This window comes from Neovison vison, chromosome 5, assembly GCF_020171115.1.
Source record: "Neovison vison isolate M4711 chromosome 5, ASM_NN_V1, whole genome shotgun sequence".
In the NCBI taxonomy this organism is placed as follows: domain Eukaryota; kingdom Metazoa; phylum Chordata; class Mammalia; order Carnivora; family Mustelidae; genus Neogale; species Neogale vison.
Window position 1 is genome coordinate 3685772 of NC_058095.1, and position 23316 is coordinate 3709087.

Sequence of the window (23316 nt, forward strand, 5' to 3'; positions counted from 1 at the left end):
CGGGGCGTGGCCAGCGCGGCCCCAGGGACCGAGGGCAAAGTGCGGCTCGCCGCCAGGGGCGAGTAGAGCGGGCGGGGCCTGCGTTCCGGAGGCGGACGGCCGTCTAGCCCACCTTGTGGCCGGGGGCCGGTGCCCCAGCTCCCAGAAAGGGGCCCCAGCGTGCTAGGGAAGAGAGGGAGGCACGGAGGGCCCGCCCGTCTGCCCCACCTACACTTTGCCCTTGCCGTCCCGCCTTCTTCTCGGGAAGCTCACCGGGTGCCTGTCCGGGCCTCACCTGCCCAGGACCCAGGCTCGTAAGCACCCGGTCTTCTCTCCCCATTGCGTCCAAAACCCCAGGCCACAGCCTGCACGCGCTCCCCGACCGGCCTGTCACTCTTTGCTTCTCTGTGGAGCTAAGCCTGGGGTGGCGTTGAGTCGACCCCTTCTCCCCCTAAATCTTCCCCGGCTGGACCAGACCCCAAATATGTATGGCTTCAGACTTCCATGCCCAAGTGTGCGGACAGAAACGAAGTTTCCAGGGTGACAGGCGGAGCTCAGGGTTTAATCCAGTTCTCCTCCCCCACCCCCACCCCCCAATGGCTTAGAGCACCGGAACCAAGAAGGCTGAGTGGGGGTGGGGTGAGGCTGTGTTTCCTGAGGGGTCACAAGCCGAATGGCAGGGAGGAACTCCAGACACTTTTTGCCAGTTGCAGGCGAGGATTAATGCAGGGGTGCTGGGGTGGGGGGGAAGGGCTCAGAGTCCTCCCAGGTGAGGAGGCGGGGCCAGACAGCTAGGTCACCAGGAGTGGGCTGCCACTCCAGGGAGGAGGGGAACAACTATGGGGGAGGTCGGCTGGTGCAGCCGGGACTTTTCCCAATGTACGCCAAGTGACTATGCTGGTGACAAGCAGCTTAGGGGTGAGGACGGGGACTACACAGAGCTCCCCCACTTCCTATGGACCCTCCCCTTGCATCACAGCCCACTCCATCCGAAAATCCTCAGCCTAACACCGTGTGGGTGTCATCAGAACCAGGGCGGGCGGGCTTTTTCTTCATTCAAGTGGTGGGTCCTTCCATCGTGGACGAAGACCAGGGCCCTCCGGAGGGGACTCTGTCAAGCTTGCCTCTTCTGGTCACAACCTTGATGGCAGAGGAGTTAAGATTCCAGGTTAGGCAAACACACCTCTCAGCCACCCCCTCGCAAGGCCTCTGTGAGTTTTATGGTGTCAAGTGCATCAGCGCCCTGGGCAGCAGAAGGGGTGTAAGGGTTAGTCACCCCATTAAATGAAGGGGCAGGGAACTGAATCACCAAGAGGACAAGCACTGGCCCCTGGTCACATGGCCGGTGAGAGCCCAGTCTCTATATCCCATTTTATAGAAGGGAACGCAGAGGCTCAGAGAGGTGGCAAGGCTCTCCCACGAATCTGGCCTCTGGAAGGGACAGAGTCGGGAAAGAAGGACCCAGAGGTGAGCAAGGGGAGTACCAAGGACAGACAATGGCCTCTGAGAAGCCTGGCGAGGGAGGGAGGAAGGCAACCAGGAGATGGCAGTGTCTTAGAGGCCCAGGAGGTGAGAAGTTCATGGGGCACAGGTGACAGCTGGAGGGGGGACAGATGACACAAAGACCCTGGTCACTTTACAAGTCAGTGAAGTGAGAGCCTTGGAGAGGGGACCCCAGGAGGTCTGGACCTGCCTCTTGTCACCAGCCCGGAAGCCTCTGTCACCCGCCTATGTAGTTGCCAAGGAGAGCAGCAGCCCGTGATCCGCCCTGGTCCCCGGAGGGCATCATCGACACACTCCTGTTGTCCCTCCTCAGACCCATCAGGAACACAGGTGAACGCCCCACCCAGAGGCCAGCTGGCTCCATTCGAGGGCTGCTGGGGGTGTTGGTCAGGGTCACACAAAACCAGGGATGTGCAAGACCTCAGCAGGCACTTGGCACCATGAACTTTTCCAAGACACACAGGAGCCACATGGCTCTTTGTTTGCTCTGGCGGCGGCCCTGCCCTACAAACCCACCCACCCACTGCCTTCAGCAGGACTCCGGGTGGTAGCCCATACAGGCCACCAGCTGTCCTCACAGACCCTCACATCCTGCATCCAGTTCCTACCTGGTCCACCAGGCCTGGGCCAGCAACCAACAGGTGACAGCTGCAATGGAGATGAGGCTGCTCCCTAGCACCACGATGGCTTCCTGGGGCAGCTGTCCTGTGAGGGAGGCAGACAGCGGAGCTAGCATCCCTTCCCAGGGCCCTTTCTTGCTCTTGGCCATGACAAGGCGGAGCTCTTCCACCCTGTGGCCCTACCAGGAAGTGCCAGCGGCCCGTCTGGGAACAAAGGGGCTCTCTCACCTGGGGGCACCAGCTTGAAGGGGCTGAACTGGACACTGATGTCATTTTCAGCCTGGCACTGGAGCCTGGTGGACTTGTTGGTAAGGGTGAAGGTGAACTTGGCCGGCTGACCGTAGTTCGGCCTCTGCTGCATGTGGATGGTCCCATCCTTCCCGACCAGGCTGTAGGTGATGGGTGGGCTGCCCGAGGACACGTGGCAGGAAATCTCTACCCTGGGGCCCGACCCTCTGTCCAGCAAGGTGAAGTTAGCTTGCAGCTGGGACACAGGCTCTGGAAGGCAGAAGACGTTAGCATAGGCGTGGCTGGGTGACTTTCACACCCTCTCCCCAGCAAATTCCCTTGTTATGGAATGCTTCCTGAGCTTGGAGGCCTAACTGTTATTGCTCCCTCCTCCAGGCAGCCTTCCGGATTACTCCCTCCGTCCTGTGTCTGAGCTTCTACCCTACTTGCAGTGTGTACTACACAATTTCGTTTGGCATATTCTGGGTTGTTGGGCTTACCGACTAAAAATACATACAGGATGCCTAGTTAAATTTGAATTTCAGGTGAATAATGAAAAATTTTTTAGTATGACTAACTCTGTCCTGTGCAAAATTTATCTGGCAGCCCTATTTATATTCTTTCAGTTTTGGCTCTTTTACTAGAATAGTTCCTTCGGAGCAAGAACTGTCACTTCTAAGAGTCTAGATTCTAGAAACCCCCGGGGCCTTCAGCCTAATGCTATAAACAGACTTACAGATGAGTAACAACCACCACCCCTTGTGGCATACTGACCACCTACTAGAAGCTTCTGCTGAATCCCTCCTGCCCTCCTGGGCTAGGAACTATTACTATTTTTGTTTTCCAGATGAAGCAACCAGGCCCGACAGAAGTTGACTGACTTGCCCAAGACCCACCGCCTGCTAAGTGTGGAGACTTGAATCCTGACCATAAGCCTCCAGGCCCTGGGCCCTCTTACACCATGCTGGCTCCTTTCAGGAGTGGGGTCAGGGAGCCCCCGGGGGACACCACTGGCCTCCAGTCCCCTCCAGTCCCCTCCTCCCCACCAACTACAGCCTGTGCCTCCCACCAGGAGGGACACCTGGATTAAGATCAGGGGAAGAGGGGCGCCTGGGTGGCTCAGTGGGGCGCCTGGGTGGCTCAGTGGGTTAAGCCGCTGCCTTCGGCTCAGGTCATGATCTCAGGGTCCTGGGATCGAGTCCCGCATTGGGCTCTCTGCTCAGCAGGGAGCCTGCTTCCCTCTCTCTCTCTCTGCCTGCCTCTCCGTCTACTTGTGATTTCTGTCTCTCAAATAAATAAATAAAATCTTTAAAAAAAAAAAAAAAAAAGATCAGGGGAAGAAATGGGACGAATACAGATTTTAGAGCTGAACAGAGTGGGGGTTTGAAACCAGCCTTTGCCACTGGCCTGGGGTGACATTCCTAATCACCAAGGGCTTTACATAGGCCAGGAACCACAAACCCCACTCGCCAGTTGCTGTGAGGATTGAACTAGATAAAACACGAAGGTGCCTACTTTATCAGCATGAGGCCAGAGCTCAACCGATGGGGCCCCGGCCCTGGTCACTTCAGCCCTCCCCAAGGGCCCCTGCTGGGAGATGGTGCCCTGGGGCCCAGCCAGGAGCTGCACTGTTCTGGACGCAGGTCTAAGGGACCCAGAGTGGCCTTGGAGGTGAGCAACCTGTCCTGTCCCCACCTCCTGCCTTCTAGCCCAGACCCTGCCCCACCGCCAGCCCCCCAGGTGCACTCACTGGTCCACAGCTCCCAGTACATCTGCAGCTTGGTGCTGGCCGAGTGCGTGCCCTCGGGGGAGGCCGCCTGGCAGGAGTACGACAGCAGGTCTGGCCTGGACTTGAGCGTGATGTTGATACTGAAGGAGGCCGGGTCTCCGGTCTTCACCACCTTCTTGGCGACCTCAGTGCCCTGGCCCGCCCAGAGGGAGTAGGTGACGGGCGGGGGTGCCTGGGGTGAGTGGCACGTTATGACCACCCTGCGGCCTCTGGGGAAAACCTCCAGGACTTTGTAGGCAATGAAGGTCTCATGGGTGACTTCTGGCAGGTGAAAGGGTCCCAGGTGGAAGAAGGAAACCAACATTGATCAAACACCTTAAGAAAATGCTGGTTTTGCAGTTCCTCAAAAAGTTAAAAAGTTATCATGTGACCTAGCAAATCCCACTTCTAGATAACTATCCGAAGGATTGAAAACGGGGACTTGAATGGCTACGTGTCCACACGGGCTCACGGCAGCACTATTTACGACAGCCAGAAGGCGGACGAAGCCAGCGTCTGTCCACGGATGAATGGGTAAGGGAGACGGGGTCTGGCCATACCATAGTCCAGTCCTCACCCGCGAAAAGGAGCGAGGTTCTCACCCATACTGCGGCCCGGACGAGCCTTAGAAACATCACCTACCCAATAGGTAACCTATCTTTGATTCCGTTCATTGGAAATGTCCAGAATAGGAAAATCCCGAGACAGAAGCCGAGTGCCCTGTTGGCAGGGGTTGTGGGAGGGGCAGATGGGGCGTGACTGCTCCTGGGTCGGGGCTTTCCTTTCGGGGTGATGGAAATGTTTTCGAACTAGATGGGGCGACGTTTGCACAACATGGTGAGTGCACTAAACGTTAATGAATCGGCACTTTAAAATGGTTAATTTTGTGTGATGTGAATTTCACCCCAATTTTAAAAAGGAAGGAAAGAAGGAATGAAGGAGGGAAGGAAGGACGGAAAGAAGGAGCGAAGGAAAGAAAGCCCTCCTGGATAAAGGTCTACCTCTGGGGTTTAGACTTTTTGCCCTACAAAAATGAATTTCCTACAAAAATGAAATTAGGAAGTAGGAGTATGAAGCATGGAGAAGTCTGGGACACGGGTCTGGATAGCCGACACTGAATTGAACTTCTAGATGCTACAGGCTGGTCGACTGTAAGTGGCAGAGCACGGGCACCAGAGTCCTTCCTGCCCAAGCAGGAGACCAGGAATCTATTGCTTGTGGACTGAACGGCCCCCTCCCAGGAGAAGGCGGTTACTCTCGGGTTGGGGTGCGCTGAATGCCCTCCGGTGTCAGAGGCCTCCTGCTCCTTTCAGACCCAGCAGGGAACCTGGGATCCAGGGGAGCTGGCCAGGCCCCTGTGCCCAGAGGTGTCAAAATGTGGTTTAAAGGGACAGTCAGAAGGAGGGGGTAGAGAGTAGACTCAGATCCTAGGTGCGAGCTGAGCCAGAGAGAAAGGCCACTTGGGAAAGCAGGATTTCCAGAGAGCAGGGAGGCCCCTGAAGGAGACGATGCTGGCAGCACTGGGGGGAGGGGGGGCGGCGTAGGACCGGATGCCGGAGCTCCTGGGGACATGGGGACATGGGGGCCAGACCTGCTTTCCAGCGGCAACCTGCGTTCCCCCATCACGACCGCCTCTCTGCTTGGGAGTAAGTGCCCTGTTTTGCAGGCAGATGCTGGAGCTGATCTGATACAGAAAACATTTCTAAGCGCTTCCCACTGGCCCTCTTGCTGCCCATACTGAATTCTTCCAGGCAGAGGTCAGGAGGGAACAAAGCTGCCTGTCAGTGCGGGCGCAGGAGGGAGGCCACGTTGCCTGCAGCATTCTGCGCCTGCTGGAGGAGAGTGTGTAGGGCAGCCTTGGGGGCGGGTGTGTGTGTGTGTGTGTGTGTGTGTGTGTGTGTGTAGGAAAGGGTTGACAAAACCGAAATATCACGAGCCTCGTGCATCACCCTTGCCCTGCTGGGCAGGCACCCCGGCTCTGGGAACCACGCTGCCATCAGATAACTACTCACTGAGCAGAGAACCGGAACCCGCTAGAATGTGCTTGCTTCAGAGACCTTTCCTGGAATCCTAAAGTTTCTGACCACGAAGCGTTATTTCTTTCTAGACCAGTGGTTCTCGGCTCGGGTCAGTTTTGGTTTGCCTTCTAGGGGACCTTTGTGCCTGGAGACATTTTTGGTTGCCATGAATGGTGGGGGGCGGGGGCGCTCCTGGCATCTAGTAGGGGGAGGCCAGGAAGGTCACTAAAACCTCCAACAAGGCCCACGACGGCCCCCGTAATGGAATTGTCCAGTTTCAGTGTCAGGAGAGTCGAGGTTGAGAAACCACGGGCCTGACAACCCTCAGGAACCTTCCAGAACAGATTGCTAGGCCTGCCCATGCTGCACAGACACCAACAGTTGTGGGCACACCCCGGGGCCAAAGGGCCAGCTCCTGGCTGCCCAGATGCTCTTGGGGCCCGAATCTCCCTCTACAGGGGGAAACGGGGGCTCGGGGGTTCATTGCGAAGACACTTTCTTCGCTCTCTTCGTGGAGGGAAACAACTAATACAAGTTGAAAGAAAAGGCTGGGCCACCTTGGTTTCCATTTCGAGGGCCAGTAATAGAAACTTGATTTACATAAACTCACAGACCAGAGTCACTTTTGGCTGTGCTAGGCAACGGGGCATTCACTTTCTGCTCTAACAAGACTCGTGTGGCCTTTGTCTATTGACCGTTTCGTTTATGCATTTAACGCAGCAAGAGGGAGAGGTCCGGCATTCAATTAAAAATTCATCATGGGAATGGAGAGTGGGACAGGACACTCCGTGCGATGAAGAGACAGGCCCACACTCACACCTGAAACCGAGCCGAGCCGGGCTGGGTGGGTGGGTGGCCACGCAGAGCCACCTTCTGCTGCTAAGGGGAGAAGGAAGCCCCTTGGGTGAATGGGGGGACCACAGGGCTGCCACCTCCCCGGCCCAGAGGCCCTTCAGGGTCGCCCCCGCCTCTCTCCAGACTTGCGTCTGTGATAACCAGAGGTTGGAGATTTGAGTCCCAACCCTAGAGATCCGATGTATTAGACCTAAGGTGGGCGGGTGTGGGTGTCTAGGGATTTGATTTTGAACAAGCAGCCCACGTGCTGAGGGTTGAATTGGGTCTTCCAAGAAAGATGTGGTCAAGCCGCATCCCCCAGGTCCCATGAATGGGCCTTATTGGGAAACAAGGTCTTTCCAGATGCTGTCCAGGGACCCACAGTGGATGAAAGTGGCGCTAGAGAGAGGAGAGACAGAGACAGAGACCCGCGCACAGGGAGAGGCCATGGGAAGAGGCAGGCAGAGGCTGGAGGGACGCTGTCTGTCCCCAGCCACGAGCACCTAGGACTGCCAGGAGCCACCAGAAGACAGGAGAGAGGAGGCCTGGGTCAGCCCCTCCCTGCCGCACCACTGCCTCGGTCCTTGAGCCTCCAGAGCTAGGGGAGAGCGACTAGCTGTTGCTTTCAAGCACCCGGTGTGCGGTAATTCTTTAGGGCAGCCCAGGAAGTGACAACAGCCTCCCCTCCGAGGGGTTCTAGGACGTCGCTGAGGAACTCCGCCCAGGTTTTAGGATGCACGGAGGCCCGGAGGCCCGTCCGTCAAGGTCCCTCGGCCCGCTCTCGGGAGTCCGATCGAGCTTGAATCCCTGCTTCATCCAGAGATCCCCCCTCTGACTGAGGACACTGTCCTGCGTTCACGGCAGCCCCAGGCCCCCAGGCCACCCTCCCTGCCTGTTCCCCCCCAACTTAGGAGGCTCTGTCCGTCCCCCTTCACCCCTACCTTCCCGATCCTGGCCTCCCACGGAGCCCTCTGGAATGTAGACCCCGCTGGGACCCCGACACCTCACCGACGCCCACGGGAACCAGCCTCCCCTCCCCTCCCAGGGCAGGGCCTACCCCGTGGTTGTTCTGGGGGGTGGGGTCCCCACAGCCTCCCCAGCACTGACCCGGAGGACAGGGGCGGACATTCTCCTGGCATGTCTGGACTATTCTCCTGCTCTCCTTCCCAAACACCGGCCTGGAACCCCATGTCTTCGCACGTTTTCTGCCCTGCTCCCCTGGGTTAGTTGCCTAGAAACCCCCACCACTCCCAATACCACACCAGCCGCAGTCCGCGGGGATTTCACACCCGACAGAGATCACCTTCCGGAGACCATCCTGGCTCTTCCGTTCCTTAACTTCCCATCTCTTTGCCCCACGGCTTGCTCCCGCGGGTGTTTAGCTGAGTAATGTTTTAAGGTCTGGCTGCACTTTATTTGGTCAGTCCTTCGAGCTGCTCGGGCAAAAATCTTTGGGATCACCTTCTCCGGTTCCGTCTTTCGCATCCCATCCCGTCCTCTCCCCACGCGCTGCTGGCCTGACCTCCAGAGTACATCTTGATCACTTATCCGGGGGCTCTGGCCTTCCCCAAATCTCTCCTCTGGATCCCGGGAACCGCCTGATGGCTCCCTGGGATTCCACCCCCGTCCCCAGCCCCGTGCTCCCTCCCCATCGCCCCTGCTTGCTTCTCTCCAGGATTTACTGGGTTCCAGCACACAGTAGAAGGTGCTTCTAGTCACTACCTTCTGTCCTCTGCACCCCGCCCTGCTCCCGCTGGAATGTAAGCTGCAGGAAGGGGTGGGGGGGGATCTTTGTTTTTTTGTGCACCTTGTGGACCCACCTTGGGGTCTAGAACAGTGCCTGGCACCAAGCAGGGGCTCCTACGGTCTCTGCCGAATGAATGAATGATATCCCAGCGGGCCTCTCCGGCGTGGAGTTAGCAAGGCTTGTTGGGCAAGAGTCTGAGCAGAAGTCAGGGGCCGAGGGGGGCCCACCCGCCCTGGCCAGGTACTTCCCAAAACGGGGACGCAAACGTCTGCCGCCTCAACCGCTCTCTTTTTAGCAGAAACACCAGAACTGACGTGTTTGTTTTTAAAGCAAATGAGGAAATGATAATTCTGCTTGTGCCGCATTCAAGTGAGACCCACCCTTCAGGGGAAGAGAGACAGATGCCAGCTCTGCGACCCCGTGACCCGAGCGAGGTGATGGTGGAGACAAGTTGGGCAGGAACACCACCCCCAGCCTGGTGAGAGGAGGAGGTGACCCACCACCCTGACCTTAAGGGTCACAGGACTAGAAATAGGGTGGGTGGGGGCAGAGCTGGAAAAGGAAGGTGGGGGAGGCCGGCACCGGGGCGGGACCAGGAGAGTCCCCTCCCCTTGGCTCTGTATCACCCCCTGGTGGAGAAGGGGTCCCTTGCCCTCCGGCTGCCTGGGAGAGTCAGTCAGACTTCCTTTGCCAGACTGGGGGGTTGGGGAGGGCGCCTGGACTTCCTCAGCCTGAGGGCCGCGCCCTGGACGCCCCAGCCCTCACTGGGATCACACCCACCTACCCGATCCGTTCCAGAGCGGACCTGTAGTAGAAGGACTGGGGTGCACCTGCCCAGGGACACGCCCTCTGCTCCCCTTCCCTCCCTGCTCCGTAGCCCAACCGGAAGCCAGCTCTTTCCTTGCCGCAAGTGCCGTGGAGGTCCCCCACTGGCCTGTTCACCCTGCTCCTCTCCATGCTCTCCAGGGCCCTGCAGGGGTTGAGGCCAAGTTCTAGAACTCTCCATCTGATCACCACCAGACACCCGCTCACCGTTCGCAATCTCCGCTAGCCACGACACCCACCACGGCACCCACCACGGCACCCAGCGTGTCCCTCAAGCGTGCTGGGCTACTCACCTACCTCTGGCTCCACGGAGAAGCTGCTGGTGACTGGAAAAAGGGAGGGTGCGAAGGTAGTAAGCAGGGAGCCCGGGGTGGAGGGGAGACCCGACACCACCCAGAAAGCCTCCTGCCAAGGCTGGAAGGGAGGCCCAGGACTCCACAAGTGCCTTCGCTCCCAGAAGCTCTTTCGAGGGCGCAACACTCAGAATCATCAGCTGTTTGCTGGCTGAGTAAACAGTCCGTCCAGCTCAGGGACCCGGCTACCGGGCCACACTGTGCAGTGAGGGGCTGGTCTGAGACTCAAGGCCACAGCTTTCCCTTGCTGTCCTCAGGCTCCTGGAAGCATCCGTGCCTCCGGGTCCCTCTCCTGTGCTCCCTGGCACCCCTGCACCCTCAGCCTGCCTCCCCAAGGCCCTGGCAGTGGTCCCTCCTGCCCCCGACGGTGTCCCCATGAGCTCACCCAGCACGGCCCAGCACAGCAGCAGAAGGAGCCGCATGCCGGGGTAAGGGCCCTGCTCAGGCTGGCAAGAGCTCCGTCAGCAGGGCCACCTCCACTCTGGGGCCCCCGGACGCTCCTGGGGTGGGTGCCTGCAGCAGGCAGATAACCCAGAGGCCACAGCCCCCCAACGCCTCAGCAGCCAGGGCTGGGCCCAGAACAGCTAGGCCCCCACACTCTCTGGGGGGATTGGGAGGCCCCTGGGCCTCAAAGCCAAACCGGGGGCTAACACTCGGCCATCCTGGCTGAACTGTAGAAGCCTGGCTTGTTTGGGGGGAAGATGTGTACCCCTAAGCCTTGGAATATGTAGGTTACGTGGAGAGGGGGTAGTAAGGTTGCTAATCTGATCTGAGATGAGGTCTTTATTCTGGATTATCAGGATGGGCCGTTATCACGAAGGTCCTTCCCAAACTCCCCCGGGAGAGTCTGACACACACAGGAGACCTGGGGGGCTGGGTCCGTTAGAGAGACAGGCAGGAGAGGCCGCCTCCGCCCATCTCACGCTGGTTCCTGGTGGGCACCTGCTGGGCGGCTGACACTGGGCTCAGCCCCCAAATTAAAGCTCAGACCGGATGGGCCCCTGGTCCCCCCGGCAGGAGTGTGTTGCAGTGGGCCAGATCAGAGCGGGGAGGGGTTTTACCTCCTGCCCATGGACGGCGGTCATTCCGCAGGATCTGGACCCAGTGCTAGCGAGACCGGAAGGAGGCCAGACCACATCACGTGTGGTGGCGTGGCCTTTTCGGCAGTCTGCAACAGAGCTCACTGGATCCAGGTAGAAGGAAGGGTGGGGTGAGCCAGGGAACCTCTGGGAACACTAAGGCTGGACCAGGGCGCGCCCCCTCGGGGCTGGGGGCTCAGGGCAGCTTGGAGCTCAGAGAGAATGGAGGGAGCATGTGAGGTGTGGGCCAGGACCCAGCCAGCCCCGCAGCTGACCCCTGGCTCCTGCCTGCCCCAGGCAAGCTGGGCTCCTCCCAAGCCAAGCCTGGGGCTGCTAGACCAGTTGATTTAGTTTGTTTGGGAAACGCCCATCTGGGCTGCCTTCCTTGGGTAAGATCCCACCCCTGGGGATCTGTTTGCTTCCAGTAGGGGCTGTTCTCTCCTGCGGAACTCCCTGGGTGGACCACATGCCCGCCCCCTGCACGGCCCAGCAGTGACCCAAGGAAGGCAGGAACAGTGACCCAAGGAAGGCAGGAACAGCCTTGCCCTCGGGTACCCTTGGCCCTCCTTGGGGAAAGGCAAGGAGGCCCGAGAGTTCTGGGAGCACTTGACCTACTCACATGGGGGCAGCGGCAGGGATGATGGGGAGCAGGGTGGGGGGGTAGCCGGAGCCTGGGGGCTGACGTCCCGGAGTTCCGCTGGGGATTAGATTTATCAGTCGCCGTGCTGGTCCCCTGTCTGCCCAGGAAGCAAGAATCAGCATCTGTCACTTGCCATCCAGAGTCCGGGTTCACAGCTTGGGGGTGCGCCCTAGGGCCACCTCCATGCATGTGGGGAGCGAGAGCATTCTCTCCAAATTCTCTCCGTTCTTTCCCTTCCGCCAAGTCTGTCCTTGCTCTGCTGCAGTGGTCGGACAGGAACCGGAAGAACTGGGGCTGTAAGACAGAGGGATCGTCTAGGCTGCTCCCGGTTCGTCTCCCAAAACTTGTGTTTTTCCCTCCATGTTGTGCCCAGGGGATGGATGGGGTTTGAGCTCCGGTGGCCGCTGAGGAGCCTCCTCCTTCCATCGGTGTATTTGGGGAGCAGGGCAGAGGAGAGCGCGGTGGGCGGGCTCGAGACACCTCTCGCAGGTTTGGATGGGACCGGGTGTCGCCCTGCCCCAGTGACCACCTGTGCGTCAGCCTGGAATGTTTGCAGAGGGGGCTGGTCCTCTGGGCTATTCTGCTCCTTCCCTCCACAGGCGGCACGTAGGAGAGGACTCACGAGGGTCCTGGTCACCTGGATTGTACGGAGTCAGGCCATAATAAAGCCTCATGACTCAAGGCACATGTCCGGACACTGAACATGTAATTGCTCATTTAATCCCCGCAGCCGCTCAGAAGAGGGTGGTGTCCACCTCATGTTTCAGCAGAGCAAACAGGCCCGGAGTTTGGTTTCCTCAAGCTTGTCCTCTCCTGGTGTTGTCCCCTGGCTGGTTCTCCGTGAAGCTCTGTTGCGCTGGGCCTCACCCCTACAGTTTCTGTGTCAGGAGGTCGAGGCGGGGGCGGGGAGACGGTGCCCTGAGAATCTGCATTTCTGCCAAGCTCCCAGCTCCTGCTACTGCGGCAGGCGGGGGCCACGCACTGGCCCTAAGCCACGTGCTGAAGGGCTTAGGGACACCTTCACCCGGGACAGGCCGGTGGCCCTTGGCCAGCTGAGCCCACCGCACTGTGTGCTTCCCTGGAACGAGGCGCGGCAGTTGCTGACAGGCAGACAGGGTCATGTGACACCGGGTGAGGGAGAGAGAACAGCCGTGGGAGAGGCCCGGCCGGCCAAGGCCCATGTGAAGGCCCGGGCCTGAGGGTATGAGGCCAGAGTGCCCAGGCTGGGAATCCCGCCAGGCGCCAGGCCCCTTGTGGAAACAGAGGCTTGGAGAGCATGTCATGGGGCTTCTCTTGCGCCTCCCTCCCAACAGCTCTTCAGGCCAGCGTTCTCGGCCCCGGCCGCCGCGGTGAGTCACCTGGCAGCTTCCGGGAGTCCTGATGCCTGGCTCGGCAGCCTCGGCACAGGGCCAGTGCTCTAAGGCTGCGAACCACGGCAGAGGCAGGGGCTTCTGGGTGTCTGAGGAGGCCCACTTTGTTGATGTGGGGTCCTGGGTTAGAATAGATGGTGAGGAATCCTGCCAGGGAGAGGCTGGCCCAGGAGCCTCCGTTCTGCAGACTCAGGGAAGCCCCCGGGGTCAGGGTCAGGGTCAGGGGCGTTCCTGGCATGCCGTGGACATGCTGGAGCTGAGTTCCGGAGTCCGCTCTGCTGCTGGTTGATGCAAGCACTGCTTGTGGGGCTCAGGGGTCTCACAGGTGGAGAAGGAGCCCCAGGAGGCTGTGGGGGCCCATGTGCACTCAGAACACAGCAGATCCACAGTGCAGGTCTGCTCGACCGTGGCCTGGCCTTACCCTTCCCGGACAAGTTGCGGTGGTGCTCCCCACAGTGGGGGCACTTGTGAGCACCCCCATAAATGTGTATCTGTAAGTTGCATTCAGGGGTTACTCTGCTGTATGACTATGTAATATATTAAGTACATTATAAAACATTCAATAAAAATTGAAACTTTACAGGACTGAGGTAAAAATATAAATACAATTTCCCATATTCTCTTTCTGCTGCTCCTGGACTCTCCCGAGTCCTGCTGGAGGGCCCGCTGAAAGCATCAGTCACCAGGGGGCAGGAGCCTGGGGCCAGGGACAGTCTGGCTGCAGGGAGGTAGGTCAGGCCCTGGGGAGTCTCGGGGAGGAGGAAAGGGTGGGTGCTACAGCTCCGAGGCGCTGGGGAAGCGGAATCTAGGGGCGGTGACAGGGCCACCGCCTGGCCTGGCTGGATCCTCGAGGCAAGGTCCTGGCCTAGGGGCCCTGGGGCCCGGAGAGCCGGGACACGGGAATCCAGGGCAGAAAGACCGCGGGCGGGAAGCTCGGGAGGGAGGGGATTCGGGCCCCACAGAGCCGCCAGAGCCCGTCTCGGGCAGCAGTCGCGACAGGTCCTCCACCAGGTGCCACTTCTCCTGGACTTGCTGTGCGGAGAGGGGAGCGAGGGGCCGGTTACGAGCGGCGCCTCCTCCGAGGAGCCATCCGGGAACAAGCAGCCCGCCGGGCCGCGGCCCCGGGTCCCCGGCCAGGCCGCCTGCAAACCCCGCCCCACGGGCCCCGCCTCCACACCGAGACCACGCCCCGCCACGGTTCCGCCTCCAGGCTGCCCTCAGGTCCCGCCCCAGCCAAGCCAGAGACCACGCCCCTCCCCAAGGAGGCCCCGCCCCGCCAGGGTCCCGCCCCCGTCCGGTCCGAGACCACGCCCCCACCAGGGTTCTGTCCCAGCCCGCCACCTAGAGCCCGAGTTAAAGGTCAGCTGTGCAGTTAGCTGACGCCGGGTGATGCTACTGCTGTAGCATGCTGTCGACTATCAACCGTGTTCCTGCCAGGGGGCTGCCAGCCCGAGGCCACACTCCCGGGCCAAGTCTGGCCCCTCCCCAGCCCAGCGGACACTCACCCACACCAGCTGCTTGCGGAGCCCCTGGATGGCCCTGGCGTTGGCCTGGGACTGGGAGACGCAGACGGTCAGGACAAGGCTTTGGACAGACGGAGATCCAAGGTCAGTGGCCCCTCCCCACCTTTCTCTCTCCCCACCTCAGTCTCTCAAAAACACCTCCCCGCTCTTCTCCCCGCAGACCCCTGTGTCTGTCCCCTCCTTCCTCCCGCAGGCAGCCCCTCTAGGCTCCGGGCAGGTTTTCAGCGCGCCTGCAGGGGGCACTGTGTTTCCCCCATCACATGGGCACTTGCTTTACAGGTGACATCCCAAGGTGCTGTCCAGGCCTACCTGCCTCTGGGCCCACGCTCCGCCCCTGGGACCCTGCCTCCCTGCCCGTCCTTGCCTGGCTCCCGTGAGGTCCCGTGAGACTGCCCGGGGGTGCCCATCGAAGGAAGGGCCTCCTCCCAGGTGTGCCCTCCCTCGGCCCCTGCTGCCCTGAGAGGCACCTGAGTAGGATGAGGCAGGGGAAGCTGAAGGCGTGGGAGCCGAGGTAGTGGAGGGCGCGCTGGGCGGGGGGCGGCAGCCGGAGGGCCACCAGCTGTGGGACCACCTGCCAGGGGGCCGAGTAGTTGGCGAAGAGGCCACAGTCCCAGGAGGAGTGGATGCTGGGGAGAGAGAGCCAGGGCAGGGCTGGCTGCAGGGCCCCCGGGCAGGAGCTCCCCGCCCAGCAGCCGCAGGCGCCTCTGCCGCTCTCACCTGCTGACCACATAGCCCAGGGGCACGACGGCCAGGAGCAGGCCCAGGAGGAGCACCAGCTGGAAGAAGAAGGTGGAGCTGGAGGCGCGGAACCGCCTTGGAGAGGCCCTGGAGTTCCTCATGAGGGTGTACTGAGGGCAAGCAACGGCAAATGGGGGTCCTTAGTCAGTCGCAGATGCCAAGGAGCCCGAGGCCCCGGGGAAGGGACCCCGAGGGGGCGGGCCGAAGCGGGACCCGAGCCCCGCCCTGCTGACAGGGGCTCCACGCCCCCTCCCCAGCCGGTGTCGCTCACCTTCTTGATGTAGAAGGTGAGGAAGATGAAGACGCTGTTGAGCAGGGGCAGCAGGGGGCAGTAAAAGAGGCCCATCCAGGTGATCGTCTGCCCAGCCACGATGTCCAGGACATTCTTGGGCACCAGGAATTCTTCCCGGTCCAGCCAGGTCCAGAACCGGCCCGAGAACCGCTCCACCAGCATCCTGGGGGCGGGGAGCGTCCCGGCACCACATCAGTCACGACCAGGGACCGGCCACGCCCCACTGGCTTACGTGAAGACCCATGGGAAGAATCGCTCACCCATGGCTACGGCCAGCGGCCACCCCCAGACAAGCCCCGTCCCCCCCACCGTGGGTGTCCCCAGGCCTCACCTCCTCGGCAGGCTGACGAAGAAGGCAAAGGCCACCATGAGGAGGAAGTTGAAGATACTCAGCTTGTACAACTCTTCCCCGACCGCGTTCTCCCAGCACTGGAGCAGAGAGGGACCTGTCACCCCTGGTCCCCAGCCGCCCCTCCCCCACCCCAGGGGGGCCCCTGTGGTGGCGGAGCCGGGCCAGAGTCTGACATGGTTACTGAGTTAGAACCCGGGCCTCCGGGGTGAGATCCGAGCAGGGAAACCCCACAGCGAGCGCGCGGTGTGCTGTGAACGGTGCCCCCTTGGAGGTGTGCTGCCCACGCACAAAGGGGACCCTGGAGAGGGACGGGAGGGACAGGCTTGGATGGAGCCGCCAGCCACCTGGTAATCACAGGCGTTGTAGCCGTAGGACGCACAGCTGGTCTTGTTTCTGCCGAGGCACAGCACAGTCTGGCCCAGAGAGAAGGAGAACATTCCCAGGCTGGCCAGCTTCAGCACCACGCACCTGGGGGCGGGACGGGGTTGGGGTCGGGGCTCAGGTGCTCGGACGCATTCCACCCAGGGTCCGCGTGTGGCCCGTCTCTATTTGGGATCAGGGTCCAGCGGGTCCAGCTCCCTCTACATCCAGAGCCCAGCCGCCTTTCCACCTGCTCCGTCCGTGGCCATCTTTCCCAGAGGGTGTTCGCCAGAATCCTGGTCTCCAGATGATTCACGAGAGAAGGGCTCTGTTTTGAAATCACTTTGGGAAACACTGCGGAGTCCTGCTACCCTCCCCCATCCACACTCAGTCAGGAGTTTTGCTGTATGAGCCTTTTGCATCCTTCGAGCAGAGGCGAGGTTTCCTCCGTGCCTGTTAACGCGCTAGCCCACTCGTCCTGTCTCACGCTTCGCACTGGAGCCTCACGCCCCCGGACACTGCCACACCGGGCCACCCCGGGGGGATGGCTAGCCCCCCAACCATCACATGCCCTTTATATCTAGGGCTGGACTTTCAGAGCCGACAGGCGACCGCAGTCTGCCCGGGAACAGTGGGTCTTCTGTTGAGGGAGCCTGGGAAGCAGGGAAGGTGGGGGCTGGTTTTTTCCTCTTTCATCCTTTGGAGCATTTTGAACATTTTAACCACGCGCATGTGCTACCATCTACTCCAAAGATAAAGCTTCAAACCACAGTCCACCTTGCAGGAAAGCTGAATGGGCTTGGACAGCTTCTGCTCCCGGGAAGCAGAAGGCAAAGCAGACAGAGCCAAGTGGAGGGGGGTGCGTGGCAGACAGAAAAGCAGAACTGGGGTTCGCGGAGGGAGGGGAGGCTCCGAGAGGGGCTTCCAGTCCAAGGCAGGATCCTGGTCCTGAGCGGGGAGACAGGGCAGAGCACGGGGCTGGAGGAGGGCTTGTACCAAACATGCACCCAGCAGGCATGGTGGGCTTGCCTTCGACTGAGGCACTTGACCCCATGAGCCTCAGTTTCCTCATCTGTCAAATGGGGCGGAGGATGGTCCCCACATCACAGGTCATGTGAAGGCTGTCACGGGGTGACATCCCACGTTCCCGATTTCCCTGTGTGCGGAGCTGGCTCCCGACCCCCTCTAGCTGTTCTGTCACTGGCCTCTCTGAATGGCTGGTGTGTGGTGCAGGCTGCTGGCTGGCTCTGGATGGAAGGCACCGGAAAACCTTAGATGGAGGCTCCCGAGATGGTGTTTTCTGGAAGTTCCTGCAAGCCCTCGCTTGCTCGGGTACCCCAGCTTCAGGCGATAACCCAGGTGGACAGCAGGACACAGCGTACTCCATACCTGACCCTCCACACCGCCGCCCCACCCATCACCCCCAAGGGTGGCACTCACCAGACGAGGGCGAGGTTGACCTCTGTGTTGGGCGGGTAGTTCTCCAGCTGGATGAGGGAGACGAAGAGCAGGGGTCCCAGAAAGTTGACCAGGGCGATGACCCCAGGGGGCAGGTACTGAAGCACCACAAACAGGGACTCCTGCAGGGGAAAGCAGGTAAGGGGGTGCCCAGGGACCGGAGGGTCCCCAGCAGCACCCCCATGCCCTACAGCCCCCTCAAATGTCCCCTGGTGCAGGCCTGGCACCAGGAAGCCCATGGACTGTTCCCAGCGACAGCATGGCGGCTGGGGGTACCACGGGTGCAGGCAGTCTGGCCCATCTGGACCTTAGGTGCCCTGTGACTACCTCTCTGAGTCTCAGCTTGCTCATCTGCCAGGTGGGTCCACCCTGTCCCCCCCCAAAGTTCTGGCCAGGGTTAAACGAACGCACGTCCATGGCCTGGCACCTCTTTGTTGTCCTGTGAGTACTTGGTGGCCCAGAAGATGGCACTGATGGCCCCAACCACCAGGAGCCCGATGAGGACATTGACCCGCAGGTGGGTGAGCAGGTGGCAGGCCTTCTGGGCCCGGGTCTCCTGTTGCACCAGCAGGAACCGACGCCTTTCCTCCAGCTCCACCTGTCACGGGGGTGGGGACACAGATGGTCGGGTCTCTCCCGGGACAGCAGGGCACTGCGTGGAGTGGGGAGGCGGTCAGGTCCAGGTCGGTGTTCGTGGGGAGACGGGCTGCCAGGATCCAGGCGAGGCTGGTGTGACCCTGGGGCAGGTGCAGGTGAGGGGCGGAGGCCGGTGTTTTGTAGACCACAGCCCCTTGCACGGGGTGGGTGGGCTCACGCCCAAACACTGGCACAGCCCCGCCTCCGGCTGGAACACGCACGTGTGTGCACACTCCCAAAACACACCCACTCACGCGCAAAGTCACACACGCTCATGCCCTCGTGCACACACCCACGTCCCCACACCAGACCCTTGCACACACCTTGAACTCGTTGCTGATCTCATGCTTCTTGATGGTGGCCGCTTCCTGTCCCCGGGTACAGAAGTCCCAGGAGGAGAACACTTTGACACTGACAGGCGACTTGTAGTCTTGGCCGAGGAACAGCCTCTGGGGCAGCCCCTTCACCATCCTGGAGGGAGCAGGAGGCGAGGGCCCATGGGGGAGGGACCCAGGTATCTGGGGTGGGAAGTCCTGGACAGCCCCGGGTGCAGCCTGGGGTCAGGGGCGGGGATATGGGGCCGGTGTCCCTGAGCTCTGCCCCTGGGGACACAATCGGGGCCGTGAAACCACCGATGAGCCTGCCCGAACGAGGCCGGTGCCCTCCTGCCAAGCCAAGGGAGGGGTGATCAGGGAAAGAGCCAGAAGCAGGCAGGGGTTCTGCTCTCACCGCTGCAGAATCCCACAGAAGCAGAGCAGCAGGCAGGCCAGCGGGCTCAGGAGGTAGGCGAGGCGGATGCTGTAGGCCGAGCTGCTCTCCGGCCCCGCCCGGTAGGTGCCGTAGAAGAGATAGCTGTCCGCAAAGGCCTGGGGGTGCGGACGGTGACAACCAGGTCATGCGGGCTGTGTGCTAAGTGCTTCCCGGGTCTGGGCTCTCTAACTGTCACAGACTCCTCCGCAGGGAGGGAGGGAGAGCATCCCCGCCACGTCACAGCCCCAGAGCGAGGTCACACAGCTTCGAGGAAGAGAGAGGACTGGAACACGGGGTCTGCTCGGTGACCTCTCCGGGGCACCCAGGGACGAGGGTGGGGTGATGCTTATTCCACAGGCCCGGACGCTCTTCCCTTCCGTCCTTCACACGGCCCACCCCAGCTGGGTACCGAGGACCATGGCCCTGGGCTGTGCATACTGGCCTCAGCCTCTCTCTGACCCCATCACTGTCCCCGCCGGCCTGTGTATGTAAAGCTGTCCCCCTTGAAACCAATGTCTTTGAAGGGATGGGGGTCCTCTTAGACGGCGGTCCCCTGGGGCCGGTTCTCCGGGTCCCCCAGCCCTCCTGATGCATCGCCGAGATGGAGCTCACTTACCCTGCCAGTTAAAACGTTCCAAAGTCGATTGTGGAATCTGGGAACACCAGTCTGGGGCTGGAGGCCACCAGGGCACTCCAGGGCTGTCGTGAGGGAGAGGGGAGCAGTAGGGAAGTGTCCCCAAGGCAAAGGTGAGGCTCTGCCCCCATCTCCTCCATTGCAACCCCCATCCTGGGGAGGCCTGAGCAGGACCCGAGGAGGGTGCTGCACAAGGTACGGTCGGGGAGAGTCCCGGAGCTGGCCTCTAGCAGGACGATGCTGTCCCAGCCCTCTGAGCCCTGGACCAGCCCCTCAGGGTCCCCAGGATGCAGGAGGGCCTCCAGGACCTCATTGTCGGGGGGGGGGGCGGCTGGGCACTCACTGAAGTTAAAGGAGGGGCCCGCGTCAAGGGGGCGGAGCCAGACCAGGGGCAGCAGGACGAAGCTGGCAGTGAGCAGCAGGATCAGAAGGTTGAGCAGCAGCAGGAAGCGCAGGAAGGTGAAGTAGGACTGGATTCCGGTGCCAAAGAGGCCTGTGAGGAGGGCAGCGGGGCCTTCGGAACCGCACCAGGCCAGGCGCCCGCTGGGAACCCGAGGGCTGACCAAGCCGGCAGGGTGCGGGTGACCAGAGGCCCTGCCGGACCGCGGATCAGTGGCCAGCAGTACCTCCGACAGCCACCTGGGGGTGCTGTCACCCGCCTAGTTCTGCGCCTCGGTGGGGGGGCGGGAGGGGTGTGAAAGGATGGGGGGCCCTGTTCCGCCGTGGGGGGGTTGTTCAGTGAGGGCGGAAGGGACAATGGCAAGCGGGACGGTGGCCTTGGGTTTCTAAACCCGACCCTGAGCCTCCAGAGAAGGGAGGTGGGAGGGGGGAAGTGGGGGTGGGGGTGCGGGTCCTACCCCCGATCTCGTAGAGAGCCCCTTCCCAGAGCCCAAAGCCCCGGGCCAGCCGCTGCGCTGCCTCCCCTAGGCGCCGCCGGACAGTCCGCCACCTGCGCTGACATCGCCGCCAGCAAGAGGTCTTCACCCCCTTGGGCTCCCGCAGCTGCCTGGGTTGGGGTGGTGGTGGGGCGTCCTTGAGTCACCCGCTGTGCCCACCGGGCCAGGCAGAGCAATGCCGGGGGCCAGAGGCGTCTTCTCACGGCTGGTGACTTCCACCCCATCCCACCGGTGCATCCTCTGGGTGGTGCCCCGCCCACCCCCACCATCTGGCCTCCAGCGGGTCCTGCCCAAGCGGGGTGGGTGGGGAGGCACCCACCGAATGAAGCGCTTGTCCACCATGGCGTAGGGCAGCTCCCGCACCTGAGCCTGGGAGGACCACAGCCGCTCCATCTCCTGCTCCCACAGCTCCTCCACCCCTGGCTCAGGTTCGGGCTCCATGAGGGCCTGGCCGGACTGCACTGACCACTGCCTCAGCATCTCTGCAGTGGGGTTGAGGTTGGAGGCGCCGGGCTGCAATCCCCCCTCTTAGAAGGGACGTGGGCCGCCTGCTGAGTGAGCTTCAAGCTCTTGGCAGAGATGAAGAAAGGAACTCAGTTGGAGCAGCTCTGGGCTGGGTCCCCAGGCACATCTCAAAGCAACCCCCTGCCGGAGGCCTCAGTTTTCCTGTTTGTCAGTGGGGAGAAAGATCCAAAGGTAATGGGGCGATGGGATTGTCCCAGACAAACACAAAGCCAGCTGTGGCCACAGAGAAATGTGATGGGGCCCGAGGCCTACTGCAGCCAGGTCACACCTGCCACCTGTGGCCACAGGCCTTTGGGGTCAAGATAATTCTGGCTCTTCTCGCCATAGTAATTCTCCCAGTGGGAACAGGCCCCTGTCCTAAACTCTGAAAGTTCCTAGAATCCAGTATCCTGCGGGGTTTGGATGTACTGGGACCCTCTCCCTTACGTCTGCTGCCTGGGGTCCAGCCCCCAGGATTGGGTCTGCCCGCCCCACAGGGGCCTCAGATGAGGAGTCGTGGCTACAGCCCCAGACTCCGGAAGGGGATCCCACCCCTCAGCAGTCCCAGCACCTGATTCTCTCTGGACTTCAGCCCCTCAAGCTCTGTCTCCTCCCGCCACTCTGCACCAGCTCACCTGGGGACAAGGGACCAAGGCCCCGGAGGAGCCCCCTCGTTGCACTGGCTCCCTCCACGCTAGGTAGGACTGAGAGGGAACCGGGGGAGGGGTCACATGACAGGAACCCCAGCTCTCCCGCCATCTCCTCCCCCCTCCACTTCTCGCACCCCCCCCACAGTTTCCTTTGCTTTCTCTGGGGCCGACACTTCCTGTGTCATGCGGGGGCAGGCAGGAGGGGTGGGTAGAAGGGCGGGGCATGGAGGGGCAGCCTCCAGGCCTGTTGGGTCAGGGTTGACAAGGGGGTGGGGTGGTGTCACACTGTCCCTCCCTGCCACTCCAGCGTGCTCCCCCCACCTACCGGTCCCTTTGTGCCTGGGGAGCCAAAGCCAGAGGTGGGGGGAGGGGCACTTATCTACCGGTGGCAGGTTGTCCTCGTGAGAGCGAGCTGATAGTGACAGAATGGGTGGACCCCATCACTTGGGGCTGCTTCAGAAGCCCTTGGCGTTAATCCTCAACATCTCGCCTTGGGCACTGCCACTTATCACTTAGAGCCTGGCCTCTTGTAAGGGCTCAGGAATTGGTGCCACTCGTTCCAGCTAGGCAAGCCATCTTGGCCATTTCTCTCTCCTGGAGGTCCCCTGGGACCCTGCGGTCTTGCCTTTCCTCCTTGCTCCCTCTCCACCTCCTTCAGGGCCTGGCTCATCCAGCTCAGCTCTGATGGCTTCTCTGCATCCCTGCCTGGATCCCCTTGTTTTAAGCCCCTCCTCTATGACAGGCTCCAAGCTGGGTGCTGGTGCCCGGTGCACAGTGGGTTCAGAGAGTGGGGGCAGGGTGAACAGACAAGCAAAAAGAACATGTCAACAGGAAATGGCAAGTGCTCCAACAGGGTTCAATCCAGGAAGGCTTCCCATGGGAGGTGACCTGCAAGTTGGGCCGGGGTCACGCAAGTACCATGTGGCTGGAGCATGGGTGTGCACAGAGAGGGGCAGTGGGAGGAGAGGCAAGGGTTCAGCCCACCCCGTCTTCATACGGCAGTGCCTTGTACCAAGATCCAGCCCAAAGTAACCGTCTGAGCCCCAACGCCGGCCCCTCCAACTTTGTCCAACTTCAGGTCTGGGGACCCCTTTACCACTTGCATTATATCCTGTCCTTTGGGAATCCTGCTTTGCCCACCTGTTCTCCCCCACAGGAGGGCCCCCTCCTTCCTTTTACCTTCCACCCTGCCTGCCTCTCAAGGCTCCCCCCCCAAAAGTTCCCCCGACCCCACCCACTGCCTAAATCCCGCCCATTCTCTCTCCAGTCCCTGGGAGCCTCCCCTCTGACCTGCCGGGCTTTCTCAAAGTCAGGGTTCTCCGTGCAGGTGGACGTGGAGCTCCCTGGCACTGGACACCCCTGGGGGCTGATGAACGTGGTCGCTGCCTGTTGGCTCATCTGTGAGGCAGGGAGTGGGTGTCCAGCCCCCGGCTTATGGGAATCACGAAGAAAACAGCAGAGGGGGCAGTCACAGTGTCAGGCTTCCCTGGGGCTTGCCCCCTCCTCCCGACCTAGCACCCAGGAAGTGCGCCCCAACTCTGGTCCAAGTAGCGGCAGAA

General features: G+C 61.3%; 2 protein-coding genes across 2 annotated transcripts; both read right to left on the bottom strand.

The window, feature by feature from the left end:
- Nucleotides 1-533: 533 nt before the first annotated feature.
- On the bottom strand, nucleotides 534-13202 carry C5H17orf99 (chromosome 5 C17orf99 homolog). Its single transcript, XM_044250201.1, has 7 exons — nucleotides 13068-13202; nucleotides 10937-10982; nucleotides 9816-9848; nucleotides 4081-4380; nucleotides 2331-2600; nucleotides 2091-2187; nucleotides 534-1119 (listed from the first exon to the last, which is right to left on the bottom strand). Exons 1-7 carry the CDS (start codon nucleotides 13200-13202, stop codon nucleotides 1113-1115), a joined length of 888 nt encoding a protein of 295 aa, XP_044106136.1. The 3' UTR covers nucleotides 534-1112.
- On the bottom strand, nucleotides 13193-23250 carry TMC8 (transmembrane channel like 8). Its single transcript, XM_044250331.1, has 16 exons — nucleotides 23048-23250; nucleotides 20923-21172; nucleotides 20565-20713; nucleotides 20051-20200; nucleotides 19690-19772; nucleotides 19053-19189; nucleotides 18647-18794; nucleotides 18115-18285; nucleotides 17670-17809; nucleotides 16214-16337; nucleotides 15849-15946; nucleotides 15497-15680; nucleotides 15205-15335; nucleotides 14955-15113; nucleotides 14470-14548; nucleotides 13193-13996 (listed from the first exon to the last, which is right to left on the bottom strand). Exons 2-16 carry the CDS (start codon nucleotides 21081-21083, stop codon nucleotides 13739-13741), a joined length of 2172 nt encoding a protein of 723 aa, XP_044106266.1. The 5' UTR covers nucleotides 21084-21172; nucleotides 23048-23250; the 3' UTR covers nucleotides 13193-13738.
- Between the last annotated feature and the right edge of the window lie 66 nt (nucleotides 23251-23316).

Coding starts and splice junctions, on each gene's coding strand:
- TMC8 (XM_044250331.1), bottom strand. CDS start 21,083: ATGCTGAGGCAGTGGTCAGTGCAGTCCGGCCAGGCCCTCATGGAGCCC. Junction 15,336..15,496: donor TCACCTTCTACATCAAGAAG/GTGAGCGACACC, acceptor GCTTGCCCTCAG/TACACCCTCATGAGGAACTC. Junction 14,549..14,954: donor CCCTGCCTCATCCTACTCAG/GTGCCTCTCAGG, acceptor GTCTGTCCAAAG/CCTTGTCCTGACCGTCTGCG.
- C5H17orf99 (XM_044250201.1), bottom strand. CDS start 13,202: ATGCCAGGAACGCCCCTGACCCTGACCCTGACCCCGGGGGCTTCCCTG. Junction 10,983..13,067: donor CAGGACCCCACATCAACAAA/GTGGGCCTCCTC, acceptor CGGTCTCGCTAG/CACTGGGTCCAGATCCTGCG. Junction 4,381..9,815: donor CTCCGTGGAGCCAGAGGTAG/GTGAGTAGCCCA, acceptor TTCACCTGCCAG/AAGTCACCCATGAGACCTTC.